The sequence below is a fragment of the Ranitomeya imitator genome, chromosome 6 (assembly GCF_032444005.1).
Source record: "Ranitomeya imitator isolate aRanImi1 chromosome 6, aRanImi1.pri, whole genome shotgun sequence".
Taxonomy (NCBI): domain Eukaryota; kingdom Metazoa; phylum Chordata; class Amphibia; order Anura; family Dendrobatidae; genus Ranitomeya; species Ranitomeya imitator.
Genome location: NC_091287.1, coordinates 96,934,852 through 96,950,101, shown reverse-complemented (window position 1 = coordinate 96,950,101; position 15,250 = coordinate 96,934,852). Strand labels below are relative to the sequence as shown.

The window sequence follows — 15,250 nt, the reverse complement described above, 5'->3', positions numbered from 1 at the left end:
GCTTCGTAAGAAGCATTTCAAGGTCCTGGAGTGGCCTAGCCAGTCTCCAGATCTCAACCCTATAGAAAACCTTTGGAGGGAGTTGAAAGTCCGTGTTGCCAAGCGAAAAGCCAAAAACATCACTGCTCTAGAGGAGATCTGCATGGAGGAATGGGCCAACATACCAACAACAGTGTGTGGCAACCTTGTGAAGACTTAGAGAAAATGTTTGACCTCTGTCATTGCCAACAAAGGATATATTACAAAGTATTGAGATGAAATTTTGTTTCTGACCAAATACTTATTTTCCACCATAATATGCAAATAAAATGTTAAAAAAACAGACAATGTGATTTTCTGGATTTTTTTTTCTCAGTTTGTCTCCCATAGTTGAGGTCTACCTATGATGTAAATTACAGACGCCTCTCATCTTTTTAAGTGGTGGAACTTGCACTATTGCTGACTGACTAAATACTTTTTTGCCCCACTGTATAAAAAAATGGAGTTAGAGTGTCTAAAATCAAGGTTTAATAAGCCGGGTCATAGTGACCCGGAACACTACAAGTGTATAGTAAATGTGAACAAAACAGCAGGATTAAAAAGGCATGCCATAGACTAGCATCCCGATATGCAAATAACCTTTTCACAGAGAAAGATTTAGAGCAAATATAAAAAGTCAATAGTGACTCCTTTAAAGAGCCTTGCCATATAACCACAGGTGCATTGCATGGCCTACAAGTTTCCTTATACTTGGCTCCTTCTACAAGGAGAAACGTTACCTCAAATCTCCAGAATGTGCTGAAAGAACAAGGAAGCTTAGGCTTTCTGCACCATCACAGATACCATATTTTTTGGATTATAAGAGGGGGGGGTGCATCTTATAATTTGAATATACCTTACTGGTCAGGGTGGACGAGGGTCCCATGGTCGCTACTGGAGGAGGCTAGAGTGGCGTGTTGCTGCAGGCCACAGACTGAGATGAGGGGGTGTTTGGAGGTGCGACACTCAGGAGATGAGATCTCAGCGCCAAGATCTCCATCTGCGCATGCATGCCCCCGGCAGCCATATTCTCGGAATCCACCGCAATAGTAAACCATGGAAGTACGGTGGCTATGGGCTTTCACAAAATGTCAGCGGAGCCCCTGCACCACCGAGCACCAGCGCACATCCGAACACTCCTTTTCCCCAGTCTAGGGTCCGCAGCATCGCCCCACTCCAGCCTACGCCAGCAGATACACTGGGACCCCGCTTCACCGCAGCCACCACCCCAGTAAGCAAGAAGACGCATGGATTGAAAGAAGCACCACCATTTTATTAAAAAAAAAAAAGTTGTTTTTTTTCCCTATTTTTGTCCGAAAAAAAATACGATGCATCTTAGAAACCGCAAAATACGGTATGTAAGAAATTCTGTGCACTGTAACTGTTAGGCAACTTCACAAGGGATGCTTCCTCCTGCATTTCTCAAATGTTGCCTTATCAGCGGCAACTCTAATTTTGGGGAATTTTGCCATTTCGTGAAAAAGCTATATAAATATTCTATGCAAATGCAGAAGTCACATGTAGGGGACTATATAAACATATGTATAAGGCAACAGTAAAGCATATTGTAGATTATTAAAATTATAATCAGACATTGAAAATTCCAAAAAAAACAAAAACAAAGGAAAAATAAGCAAAACATTAAGAAATGCTTACAAGTGGCAGAGTTTCAATAAGTACAGAAGTGATGGGGAACTTCCATTACCATTTTACAACTGCCTGCATCTGCTCTTCCATTGACAGAACAGAAGTTATTAGAAATGGTGACCTGCATCTGTAATACAATTTGCAGAGTAACAGCAGAAGCCCCTTAAGAATGAGGGCAGCTGAGACCGAGATCGATATGGTCCGAGCAGTCACATTACAAAAGGATAAGGTACGAGGGAGGGACGGGCGACCATCTGCAGGACAGAGAACTTTACAAGCGGACCCCCAGCCAAACTCACATCAACTTGTCATTCCTGGACAGAACTAGGAAACATGGATAATTTATGGAAACAGCTACACACATTCCTAATGGATCAAAACCACATGAAACACCTGTCACTGGGCTGGCTTACACTCGGACGCCCCCTGACATGTCATCAGGTCTGGAATCCAGCTGCATAAGTTTTGGTGCAAGTGTGAGTAATTTCAATTCTTTTGCACTTCTTAGGAGGGTGAAGTAGAATTAAAGCAGCACTCCAGTGTTTATATTTTATATTTCAGTGCTGGAGTGGTGCCATTAATCTAAGTTCCCTGGCCCTAGTATTATACTCACCAGCCTACTAGGCAGCATAGAGGGGAGGTGACAAAGAGACCCCACACAACCAGGTCAGCAGAGAAACTGATAATAAATGTATACACCAAAGATTACAATCAGGGCCGGCTCCAGGTTTTTGAGGGCCCCGGGCGAAAGAGTCTCAGTGCCCCCCCCCCTCCTTCCCTTTAACACATACCACGATTCATGATGCCCAGATACAGCAGAGAAATATAGGTATAGTCCAATGCCATAATTCACTTCTTACATGAGTGATAGCTATTGTAAATTCTGCAGTGTATATATACAGGACAGGAGGAGTGGTACTGTGCGGTGTATATATACAGGGGAGAGGTACTGTGCGGAGTATATATAGAGGGGAGTGGTACTGTGCAGTGTATATATACAGGGGAGAGGTACTGTGCGGTGTATATATACAGGACAGGAGGAGTGGTACTGTGCGGAGTATATATAGAGGGGAGTGGTACTGTGCAGTGTATATATACAGGGAAGAGGTACTGTGCGGTGTATATATACAGGGGAGAGGTACTGTGCGGTGTACATATAGAGGGGAGTGGTACTGTGCAGTGTATATATACAGGGGAGAGGTACTGTGCGGTGTATATATACAGGGGAGAGGTACTGTGCGGTGTATATATATACAGGGGAGAGGTACTGTGCAGTGTATATATACAGGACAGGAGGAGTGGTACTGTGCGGTGTATATATAGAGGGGAGAGGTACTGTGCAGTGTATATATACAGGGGAGAGGTACTGTGCGGTGTATATATACAGGGGAGAGGTACTGTGCAGTGTATATATACAGGGTAGAGGTACTGTGCGGTGTATATACTTCAACAGCCTCCCAGCCCAGGCCCCCAGCACCTGTCCTGTATATATATTATATACACTGTATCTATACAGGCTGTGCTGGGGGCCTGGGCTGGGCGGCTGCTGTAGTATATATATATATGTCAGCTGCAGCCGTCCAGCCCATGGCCGCCCCCCCAGGTCACCCAGACTGTCAGAATATACACCGATATAGCATGGCACTCACTCAGGTGTCGGTAGCAGCTCCTCCAGTCCGGAATCTGCCTGATTAGTTCAGCACTGCACACAGCCAGGAGAGCAGAGCAGGAGAACTCTCCACCCACAATGTCACGCTGGCTGTGTCCTTAACCCCTATGTGCCTGGCCCTGCACTGACTGAGAAGATGCTTGTGCCAGGCAGGGCAAATTGAAAGGGTAGAAAGGGTTAAAGCGGCCAGATGGATGTATGACTGCGTGAGTGGGCCCCCCTGTCTTGTCAGGGCCCCGGCACTTGCCCGGGTGCGCCGGGTGCTGACGTCGGCCCTGATTACAATGAACAGTTTGGTAGGAGATAACAGACGCAATATTTTTACAAACTAAAGAGTAGTTATATTCCCATGTTGGATGTAATAATAACATACTGATAGTCTACTCCAAATCTATGCACAATCATTACGAAAGTATGGTGCCTGCGTATATCAATAGTCTAGCCGCATATGTTTGACCTTAAATTGATGATGGCACTTATCTATACAAGGAGAAAACACTCCTAAAGGAGTAAATGAATGAATCACCTAGGATCGGTCTTGAAAACTGGAGACGGGTGTCACGTGTCAAGGTATCTGGTATTTGTATGTACTAACAGAGTGCTCTCTTGGGGTAAGTAAAATTAATTGAGGTGGAGATCCCTCCTAAAACATAAATAAAGTGACCATGAGAAGCCTTATAGGGCACAAACACACACACCAAGTATATGAGGCTCAATGGTCAGCAGAAACAAACTGACAGGGTAGACATGTGAAACATAGGTTTCATCTACTATATAATTGTCTAAGGGTTACTTCCATCTGTCCTGTCTGTCTGTCACGGTTATTCATTCTCTGATTGGTCTCGCCAGCTGCCTATCATGGCTGCCGCGATCAATCAGCAACAGGCACAGTCCGGAAGAAAATGGCCGCTCCTTACTCCCCGCAGTCAGTGCCTGTCACCCGCACACTCCCCTCCGGTCACCGCTAACACAGGGTTAATGCCGGCGGAAACAGACCGCATTATGCCGTCGGTAACGCACTCCGTTACCGCCGCTATTAACCCTGTGTGTCCCCAACTTTTTACTATTGACGCTGCCTATGCGGCATCAATAGTAAAAAATGTAATGTTAAAAATAATTTAAAAAAAACGCTATACTCACCCTCCGTAGTCGCTCGCGCCGGCCGCCATCTTCCGTTGCAGGTTCCGGTGGCAAAGATGGTATGGGAGAAGGACCTGCCATGACGTCACAGTCATGTGACCGCGATGTCATCACAGGCCCTGCGCGCCTGCGCTAGAAAGACTTGCCATGACGTCACGGTCATGTGACCGCGACGTCATCACAGGTCCTGCGCTCATACCAACCCTGGGACCGGAAGCTGCCGTGGACTACAAGGGCTCCCTCGGAAAGGTGAGTACATGTTTAATTTTTAAACTGTGACAAACCTGGCTGGGCAATATACTACTTTGCTGTGCAATACACTACGTGGCTCTGTTTTGTATACTACGTCGCTGTGCAATAAACGTCACTGGGCAATATACTACGTGGCTGGGCAATATACTACGTGGACATGCATATTCTAGAATACCCGATGCGTTAGAATCGGGCCACCATCTAGTAGATAATAAAGATAAATATCCAAAGGGACACAACAATACTCATCTGCACAACCTTCGAAGTGTGGGGTATGGGTTCCCCAAAGCGCGTTTCGCGTCAGTTTCTTCGAGGTGATACCCTATGAAGACAGTCATTTCAAGCAAGTTTTCTAACTAATAAAACATTTTTATACATAGATAGATATTAGTGATATATGTAATCAGTGCTTTGCTGAGAGAAAGCAGACAGTTGTGAGCTGGTGTTTTTATTCTGGGGAGGAGGAGATATCCATGGATCTTCCTAGCCTATTAACAAGCTCACAGCTGTCTGCTTAGTCCTGGTTATTAAAAAAGGGGGACCCCCCCTAAAAAAATGATGTGTGGTTCCCCCTATTTTTAATAACCAGCAAAGCATACAGCTGTGAGCTGATAATTGGCTCTGAGGAAGCCATGGATATTAGCGCCTTCCCATACTAAAAACACCAGCCACAGCCACCCCAGAAATGCCGCATCCATAAGATGCACCAATTCTGGCGCTTGGTCCTCGGCTCTACCAGACTGCCCTGGCAGTAAGTTCACATGCTGCGAGTGGTAACATCAGTAAGGTTACTGCAGTTCATTGGCTGTGAACTGTGATAAACTTACTGATGTCATCGCTCCTCACAGCATCCACATTCACACGTTACTCAGTGTCTTCCGGACGGCCGTGGTGAGAGGTAACGTTACAGATTTCACAGCTCATCACAGCCTCCAAGATGTAGCAGAGTCGGGGATTGTCATGAGATGTCCATATTATGGCGGATCATTTGAATTATTTTTTTAATGGTATTAAATGGGTAAAAGAGGGCAATTGTTGGGGAGCAATTGTTACTATTAAAAGAACTTCTGTGTGTTTATTTCTTTTCAATACAGGGTTAGTAATGTGGGTGTCTGACAGATGCTTCATGGCTAGGCTAGATGTCAGCAGACATTGCACAGCCGAAATAAAACCCATCTTATGGATGCGCCATTTCTGGGGTGATTTAGAGCTGGTGTTATTAGTTTGGGAAGGGGCCAAAATCAAATGGCCCCATACCAGCTTGGTAATATCAGTCCGCAGTGGTCTGCTTAGCCTTTGCTGGTTACTAAAAATAGGGGGACCCCACGTCATTTTTGGGGGGCCCCACTTTTTAAGAAGCAGTAAAGGCTACGCAGACAGCTGTGAGCTGATATTATTAGGCTAGGAAGATCAATGGATGTTGGCCCCTCTCCAGAATAATACAACCAGCCCTCAGCTGTCTCCTTTCCCTCAGATGGTTATTAATAATAAGGGGGACCCCACAGCATTTTATTCATTAATTTAATTATTAGCTAAATACAAGTAGAGAAAACTTCACACGCAGAGCACTGATTATATATCTCACTGACATATCTATTCTATTGGTTGGAGCTGTGAATTTACTGTACTTGGCTGATGAAATGTAATGGTATGTGCATAAAATCTGACAACACAATCTCACACCCACTGACTTGAATTGGAGAGTCTCGTCCAATATACACGGCCACTCGCAGCATGCTGCAATTTTTATCTCCGCTCAATCCGAGCTGAGAAAAATAAAATCGGCGCGCTGTCTGGGTGTTATGTTTGACTCCGATCTGTCCTTCACCTCCCATATACAATCTCTTGCCTGCTCGTGCCGCTTACACCTAAAGAACATCTCTAGAATCCGCCCTATTCTCACCATGGAAACAACTAAAACCCTCACTGTCGCCCTGATCCGCTCCCGCCTGGACTACTGCAATGCTCTATTAATTGGCCTCCCCCTCACTCGACTTTCCCCTCTCCAGTCTATCCTTAATGCAGCAGCCAGGGTCGTTCATCTGGCTAATCGCTACTCGAACTCATCCGCTCTTCGCCAGTCGTTACACTGGCTGCCCATTCATTACAGGATACAATTCAAAGTACTTGTTCTCACCCACAAAGCTCTCCACAGTGCAGCACCCCCTTACATCTCCTCCCTCATTTCTGTCTATCGGCCTAACAGACCGCTGCGCTCTGCAAATGACTTTCGACTAACCTCTGCACTAATCCGTACCTCCCACTCCCGACTCCAAGACTTCTCCTGTGCTGCGCCAATCCTCTGGAATGCTCTACCCCAAGATATTAGGACCATCCACAATTTGCATAGTTTTAGGCGCTCGCTCAAAACACGTGTTCAGAGCGGCCTATCACGTTCCCTGTTATGTTTTTGTGTGTGTAGCCCATTCACTATCTCCATCTATCCCCCACCCCCTGAAGATGGCTGGACCATCATTGTAAATACACACCTGTGCTTTGTATCTCCCCCTCCTCATTGTAGATTGTAAGATCTCACGAGCAGGGTCGTCTTACTGAGCTTTAATTATTGTATTGTTAACGTTGTTACTTATGACTGTTGTGTTTGAAACTGTTAAACTGTAAGGCCATGTTCACACGTTCCTGATTTCCCTGCTGTTTTTTCTGCACTAAAAACCGCAGCTCTTGGCAGAAAACGCAGGTCCTTTTTTTGGTGCTTTTTTGGTGCGTTTTTTGATGCTTTTTTTATGCAGTTTTCTATGCAGAGTCTGTGTGTTTTCTAGGAAGTTTTTTAGGGTTAAAATGGCTGAAAATACCCTAACCCTACCCCTACCCCTACCCCTATTCTAACCTTAGTGGAAAAAAAAAAAAAATTCTTTTTTTTTTTTATTGTCCCTACCTATGGGGGTGACAAAGGGGGGGGGGGGTCATTTACAATTTTTTTTATTTTGATCACTGAGATATAATCTCAGTGATCAAAATGCACTTTGGAACGAATCTGCCGGCCGGCAGATTCGGCGGGCGCACTGCGCATGCGCCCGCCATTTTGCAAGATGGCGGCGCCCAGGGAGAAGACGGCCGGCCGGCCGGACACCGGGTAAGTATAAGGGGGGGAGATGAGGGCACTGGGGGGCGTCTGAGCACGGGGGGGGGGGGGGGGTCTTGTCGGAGCATGGGGGGGTGGGATTGGGGCACGGGGGGGCAGCCACACTGCAGCGGTTCTGCACCACAAACCGCAGAAAACCCGCAGATATTTTTTTCATCTGCGGGTTTTACTGCGGGTTTGACCTCACAATGGAGGTCTATGGGTGCAGAACCGCTGCAGTTCCGCAAAAAGAAGTGACATGGTACTTCTTTTTTACCGCGGCTATTCAGCGCGGCTTTTTCCGCGATTTTCCGCAATGTGGGCACAGCAGTTCCTGTTTTCCATAGGGTACATTGTAATGTACCCTGCATGGAAAACAGCTGCGGACCCGCAGCGGGAAAATCGCGGCGATTCCGCATTAAAAAAAGGATGGTGTGAACATGGCCTAAAGCGCAGCGCTGCAGAATATGTTGGCGCTATATAAATAAAGATTATTATTATTAAAATCACAGATGAACACAGAATCAGTCAATAACATTATGATACAGGAAAGATATTTATCTTTGTACTGTGTTAATATTTTTCAATAAGAGTACAAACCGATTATTTTTTTTATTGGATTGCATGCGTCCGATTTATACGTAGATGAGAATGATCCCTAAGATTTGTGGTGTAGCGAACTCCACCGCACATCCCGCCTAAGCGTCGCTCACTTTGCCACAGTTGAACAAAAATTGTGTTAAAATGCCACCTCGCATTGGGCAAAAATTGTGACTTTTCAAATGTTTTTATGCTAGAATGCTGGTGAAAAAGCTTTGATTAATCGCGGCCTATGTTTTTCTTTTATTTAGTAGTGGGAGCAGGTCCAGAAGGGTGTAATGTCAATTTCATAATTTTGGAGTTCACACTGTAAAAGGTACAACGCTGTGTTCACAGAGAATATCTACCATAAGGGGCAGGCATTTAAAATGCTATACAAATAATACACGCTAATTTTAATTTATCTTCAGGGGTTGCTTAATACACACATTTTTGGAAAAGAACATTGAAACCTTCAGACAATATTTACAGCCTGCATCATATAATATTCTAATCGTATAATATTACATTTTAATCCCTTCATGACTGGAGGTATTTTCGTTTCTGCGTTTTCTTTTTTTGCTCCCCTTCTTTCCAGAGCCATAACGTTTATATTTTTTGGTAAATATGGCCACATGAGAGCCTGCTTTTTGCACGACGAGTTGTACTTTTGAAAGACATCATTGATTTTAACATATTGTGTACTGGAAAACAGGAAAAAAATTCCAAGTGCGGTGAAATTGCAAAAAAAAAGTGCAATTCCACAATTGTTTTTTGTTTGGCTTTTTTACTATATCCACTAAATGCTAAAACTGACCTGCCAGTATGATTCTCCAGATCATTAAGAGTTCATATTCACCAAACATATCTAGGTTCTTTTTTATCTAAGCGGTGAAAAAAATGTCAAAGTTTGCTAAAAAAATAAAATAAATTGTGCCATTTTCCGATACCCGTAGCGTCTCCATTTTTCGTGATCTCGGCTTCAGTGAGGGCTTATTTTTTGCGTGCTGAGTTGAGGTTGTTAAAGACACCACTTTGGTGCAGATACGTTCTTTCATCTCCCGTTATTGCATTTTAATGCAATGTTGCGGTGACCAAAAAAATGTACCGTAATTCTGACATTTTGACTTTTTTTTCTCACTATGCCATTTAGCGATCGGAGAATACTTTTTTATATTGATAGATCGGGTGATTCTGAACTTGGCGATACCAAATACATGTATGCTTGATTTATTTATTTTTTTATTTTATTTTAAATGGGGCGAAAGAAGTTCAAATCGCCCAACCTATTTTTTTTTTTAAACTTTTTTTTTTTCTTTTAGTTTTGGCATGCTTCAATAGTCCATGGGAGACTAGAAGCTGCCATAACCCGATCGGCTCTGCTACATACAGACAATGATCAGGTCACCTGTATGTAGCAGAATTCCTAACTTGCTATAAGCGCAGACCACCATGCGGCGCTTATAGCAATCCGGCAGTGACAACCATAGAGGTCTGCTGAAGACCTCTGGTTGTCATGCCAACCCATCGGCGACACACTGTCATGCGACAGGGGTGCCGATGGGCAGGATTTCCAATGCGCTTGCCGGAAGCATGTGTTAAATGCCGCTGTCAAGAGTTTGCCCGATGTCTGAAAGGGGTTAATATATTAAGCCATCTATAATATTTATAATATTACAGATGCAAAAACAGTGACTCAGTTGGGGTCCTGCTGAGGGTTCCTTAATTTTGACGGCATGAATAGTGCAGCATATTGACTTTTTCTTCCTGGTAAGAGCGAAGGAAACTCTTAACATTTACTCTCAGAGCCACTTTCAGGATTTTCATCATTTTTTTAAATAGGAAGAATAGTTGCTAGATTATGCGCTAACAAGCGTCGTTAATTTCACTATTTATTAGCTCAAAAGCTGTTGTTCAACTAATTTACTATCTAAAAGGATAGTAGTGCAATTCTCTTATCTCTCGGGCAGAGATGGGATAGGCACAGATACACATCACTGCTCTGGTAAGTGCTTCTGCATCTGCTTTAGAGAGGATGACTCTCAGAGGAAGGTGTCAGACATGCTCTGCTATTCCTTCTACTGGGTGCATATACTGTAGCAGTTGCACTTTTTAATATGTGATCTCAATGAAAATTAATGTACCCATTACTTATCATTGTTCAGTATACAAAAAAAAATAAAATAAAACCAGCCCCTAGGGATATTTCTGCTTTCCTACAACACTAGGGAGTGTTTGTCGACTGTCACTGTCTCAAACTAAATCTTTCTAGAAGTGAGCTCCTTCTGTTTCATCTATTATTCTCTCTCCATTCAACCATTTCTGTAACACAACCATCTTGAAGAGAAATTTGATTGGTTCCATGTCTTGGATTGATACCCAACACAAATCTATCCTTTCATTTGATCCATTACTAAATCTTGAATTCTTCAAACCATTTTTACCCCTCATGCCTGTCCTTACCTTAACAATGACACTGCCAAAACCTCAACAGGCCCATAGAATTTTCTTCCTAATACTATCTGGTATTCCAGAATTATATTAAAAATGATTAGGCTAGGCTACCAGACTCCACAACACGGCACTATAAATCATCTCTGCTGATCTCTATCTTTACTCACATTTTACTCTTCATTCAGAAAATGACCTATAACATCCACCCTCTCTTACGATATCCTTTCCCTCCCGTCTACAGGACTTGCACTGAGCTGCAGCCACTCTCTGGAACTCACTGCCCTGGACCTTCAGACGTGCTTCCTTTCCAGTTTTGAGCATTTGTCATTAAATGGTTATTCTCATTATCATAATATGGTTAAAATTGCAAAGTGCTTGGAAAAACAAACAACTTTGAAATGTATTTGTTGTTAAAAAAATCTTCAACATTCTCAAAAATTAAGGGATTTGTATTTGAGTTACTGCTCATAGCCTAAGTTATCAGCCACCTCTGCAGGTCATCAATGGTGGCCGGTCTCCTAGGCAAGGGATGCTACAAAAATCTTTTCTATAGAGATTATAAGAGCTGTTTTGAGAATAGCCAGAATGCTGGATGCAGCAAGCTTCAATCCACATGCGCTTCAAAAAATGCCTGTGCTGGCAGCATCGGAGCAAACCACTTGGGCCAGAAGTGATAAGCCACCAGCTTGAACTATCAATCGTAAGCGCACAGGCCCTGGGAAGCAGGAAGCCAGGATTTTGGGGTGTGGTGGTCTCTCGCAGAACCAAACTATAGAGCTGCTTTAAAACTCACTTTCTCCAGCAGAGTCCATGTGACATAACCACATACAAACAGTCCCCAGGTTATAAACTAGATATGTTCTGTAAGTATTTGCCGTACGTTGGATCAGGGCTGGTGAAAAATCAAAAAAACACCTTACCTCACCGATGACTGCTCCAGCCATCCCACTGCTTGCCGTCTGCCCTAAGGTCCTCTTCAGTCGTTGGGTGCACCGCACGTCCTGATCCCTTCCTAAAGGTAAGGACTTATAGTGGTGTACAGGCCTCAGAGGCTACTGTACACGTCATAAGGTGGTCGTGGTCGGAAGTTTTGGAGAAGCGGTGCATGATGGCAAAAAGAATAGGACCAGACAACAAGCAGCAGGCTGCTGGAGAGGCGAGTCTTTAGTTTTGTATTTTTGAAAGCAATACTCTCCTCTCCAGCCACCCCACTGCTCTTCTTTCCATTGTCAGGTGCACCACATCTCCAGTCTTTTCAATATAGGAAAGTCATAACGTCACAACCTTATGAGCAGTGACCTTTGGGTGTTTGACCCAGCAAAAGTCTTGGAAATTCAGCGTGCAACAAAGTAGAGAGCCAGATGGCTATCAGAATGGTTGCTGGAGACTATTTAGTTTGCTTTTTTAAACTAAAACTCACTTCACTCATTTTTTGTGTGGTGTGCTGCACGTCTGTCCTCTTCACTATAGGCTAAGACTTATAGCCAAGTCCATCCCGGAGCTTACTGTGCATCATAAGGTTGTGGTGATGAAGCGACCTTTGGTGTTCAGTGAGCTCAGGCCTGGACACAGCAACAGCGGGAGGACCACATGGCGAGAACGGTCAGAGACGAGTAGGCTAGGTTTTCTTTTTTAACATCCAACATTTGTAACCAGGGGTTGTACTTAAGTCTGATGTCTGTAAGACGGAGACTCTGTGTACACAGTCCGATTTAGTCATACACACATCCACTACATCCTTTCTTCAGGGACCCACTTTGGTCATTGCAGTTTATAGCTTTGTGATAGGTGTTAACAATCCCTTCCTGGTGAACATTTTGTGCAGTTTTCTTTATAATGGAAATACCAAGAAAAGTCCTTGGCTCTAACTTAGCACCATGTTTCACCTATGTCACTTCCACAATCTTGTTTAGATGGAAAGCTTTTAAGGGCAGAAACGTCTCCTTAGGTCTCATTGTTCATAGGTTTTGATTACAAAAATAAAAGGAATATCTTGAGTATTAAGGCAATTCTTTTTCTTAACAGATTATCATTTCAAAAGAACAAAATGGAGACAGATTAAATATTACTCTTGCATAAGCGACCTAAAAGCTTGTTTTACCAAGTCAGGAAGTCATCCAGGATACTTAGTCGTGACTGCAAATGATGCTTTTACATATTTTTTTCATTCATCGACCACAAAATGAGCTAAGAAGTTTATCAATAGAAATTACCTTGAATAGTAACTCACTGGTGTTCTTGGCACAATAATAGAGTCTTACACTCCCCATTTGGAAGCCTTTCCCCGTTGTCTCTAAGGCCTTATGAAGGTCAGCAACATGTAAGAGTATTGAAAACAAGGGATTGATTCCTACGCCACCAGCTATTAAGACCAGATCCACAGGAGAGTCGGATGCTTGAGGATCAAAGAAAAACTCTCCCCCCACTCGTAGAGCCACTTCTGAGCCCAGAGAACACTGTGATACAGAAGAAAAGCCATAATTATGAATACAAATTAAGAAAAGCAAAAAAAAAAACAAAACCACAAACTAAATGCACAGAATAACAATAAAAAGTTAGATTATGCAATTTGTGGATACACAGATCGGTAAAGTGGGTGGTGTGCGTAATGTGTGCACTCATCTGATTAGTAATCAATAAAAACCATCAGGATTAAAGAAATCCCCAGTTGTGTATTAGATGAATGCACACAGAATAAACACTTACACAGGCACAGAGAAATAAATGTGCCATATGCAGTTGACAGAATTCATTTTTATACAAATTTCTTGTTTTCTTTCCCCCCACTGATCAGTGCTTCAGATATTAAATGCAAAATAAATTGCAGGGATACACAATCTGTACCCTGTAATAAGAAGACTTGGCGTGGCGGCAGTAAACACTTGGCAAAGCAGTTCGTTGGCATGGCCATGCTGGTTCCATGCTATTCTGAGTTTTGCTACTGTGCGGTTTGCCTGCTCCACCACACAAAACAAGGCTGTTTATTAATATGCATTACTGAATATCTTGTGGAAGGAGCCAAGTATCACACAAAAGCGAAAGGCTTCGATATAAAGAAAAATAATGAAAATAAATGAAATCTTTGCACATGGCACCATGGTTAGAGTTTTAGGATTCACTGAATACATACAGTATTACTATCATATAGATTTCTATACAGTGCAATAATACACCTTTTATTTATTGGTGTTAACCACTATAACTTAAAGGGATAGTCTCCCGTTATTAAATGCTTTAGTCACACAGCATGAGAAGCAGCAAGTTTTCAGTGGACTTGCTTTTTCTATCTGCTGCCATTCTCCTGCCATAAGAGCTTTTGTCTTGCATAGAAAACAGTTCATTGCCAAAAAGACTAACCAACAAAGTCTGGCCGAGTATGCCCGGTAGCTACATTCCAGGCTGAGTAGTCAACTCCGGAAATCCAAGTTGTCTTTCCAGTTGCTTACTTCCAACTCTCTGGCAGCTGTTGAGCTGGAGCTGATGTTATCAGTCATGGAACCCACTCAAGCTGCTTCCAAAGCAGTTCGCCTAATCACTGCTCTCACTTTCCCAAGCTACGTGCTTGTTCTAAGTCACTGTTCTCTCTACTTGCAAATATAGTGATTACAGTGTAGACTTCAGAAAAAGCACCGAGAGACCGGAGTGCCTCAGAGTAGCAGAAGGATACTAACCAGACCTGTCACTCAAGGAGGGGTGACCTCTCCCCAGCAACAAGGAAGTGAAGAGACTGGAGAACTGTGTGTTGCTGAAAACACATGTTGAGAATAACCCTTTAATTTCAATACATGTATTGGTGAAATGATTTTGTGGCTCTTACTACTATATAAGTATTATAGGTTCTCCTCCAGCGCTTGTTGTAAAGTCTTCTTCATAGCCTGTACAGAACGAACGTCCATAAAATGGTGGGGATGCATGTGACCAGACCTGTCCATCAGCCTCCTCCACTTGAGAGCAGCTTTCCATGCGCAATGCTATTTAATTGAAGGAAACGAATGGACAGGACTTATCACATGCTTCTCCATCATCAGACTGTAAAGAACTAAGAAGCGCTCAGTACTCATGATACTTCTATATTAGTAAGTGCTGCAAAATCAGGTCCCCAACACATCCATTAAAATTAACATAAAGTGGACAATCCCTCTTAGTAATGCTGGAAAATACAAATGTACATAATATACTGTTTTAATAAATTCCTCTAGAGTCCTTTGTCTGAGAAATCCAAAGCGGCGAGTGCCTACAAAGAATTCCCCTCTCTGTAGGGCCGAGAACGTCTATACATTACAGGAAACTATTTGGAATTGAGAGTCCTCAGTGGTTGATACCTTTTAATGGCTAACTGAAAAGATGGTAACAAACTGTAGGCTTTCGAGGCTATGCAGGTCTCTTCATCAGGCATAGTAGAACTGTGT

The 15,250-nt window shown here is 43.2% G+C and overlaps 1 protein-coding gene across 4 annotated transcripts in view; it reads right to left on the bottom strand.

Annotated features, from left to right (window-relative positions):
* The window catches only part of OXNAD1 (oxidoreductase NAD binding domain containing 1), a 95,583-nt gene that overhangs the window by 17,884 nt on the left and 62,449 nt on the right, over positions 1-15,250 (bottom strand). For all 4 annotated transcript variants that reach the window (XM_069729950.1, XM_069729952.1, XM_069729953.1 and 1 more), the window contains one exon: positions 13,055-13,297. In XM_069729950.1, the coding sequence (XP_069586051.1) occupies positions 13,055-13,297 (243 nt within the window). The remainder of the gene's footprint in view (positions 1-13,054; positions 13,298-15,250) is intronic.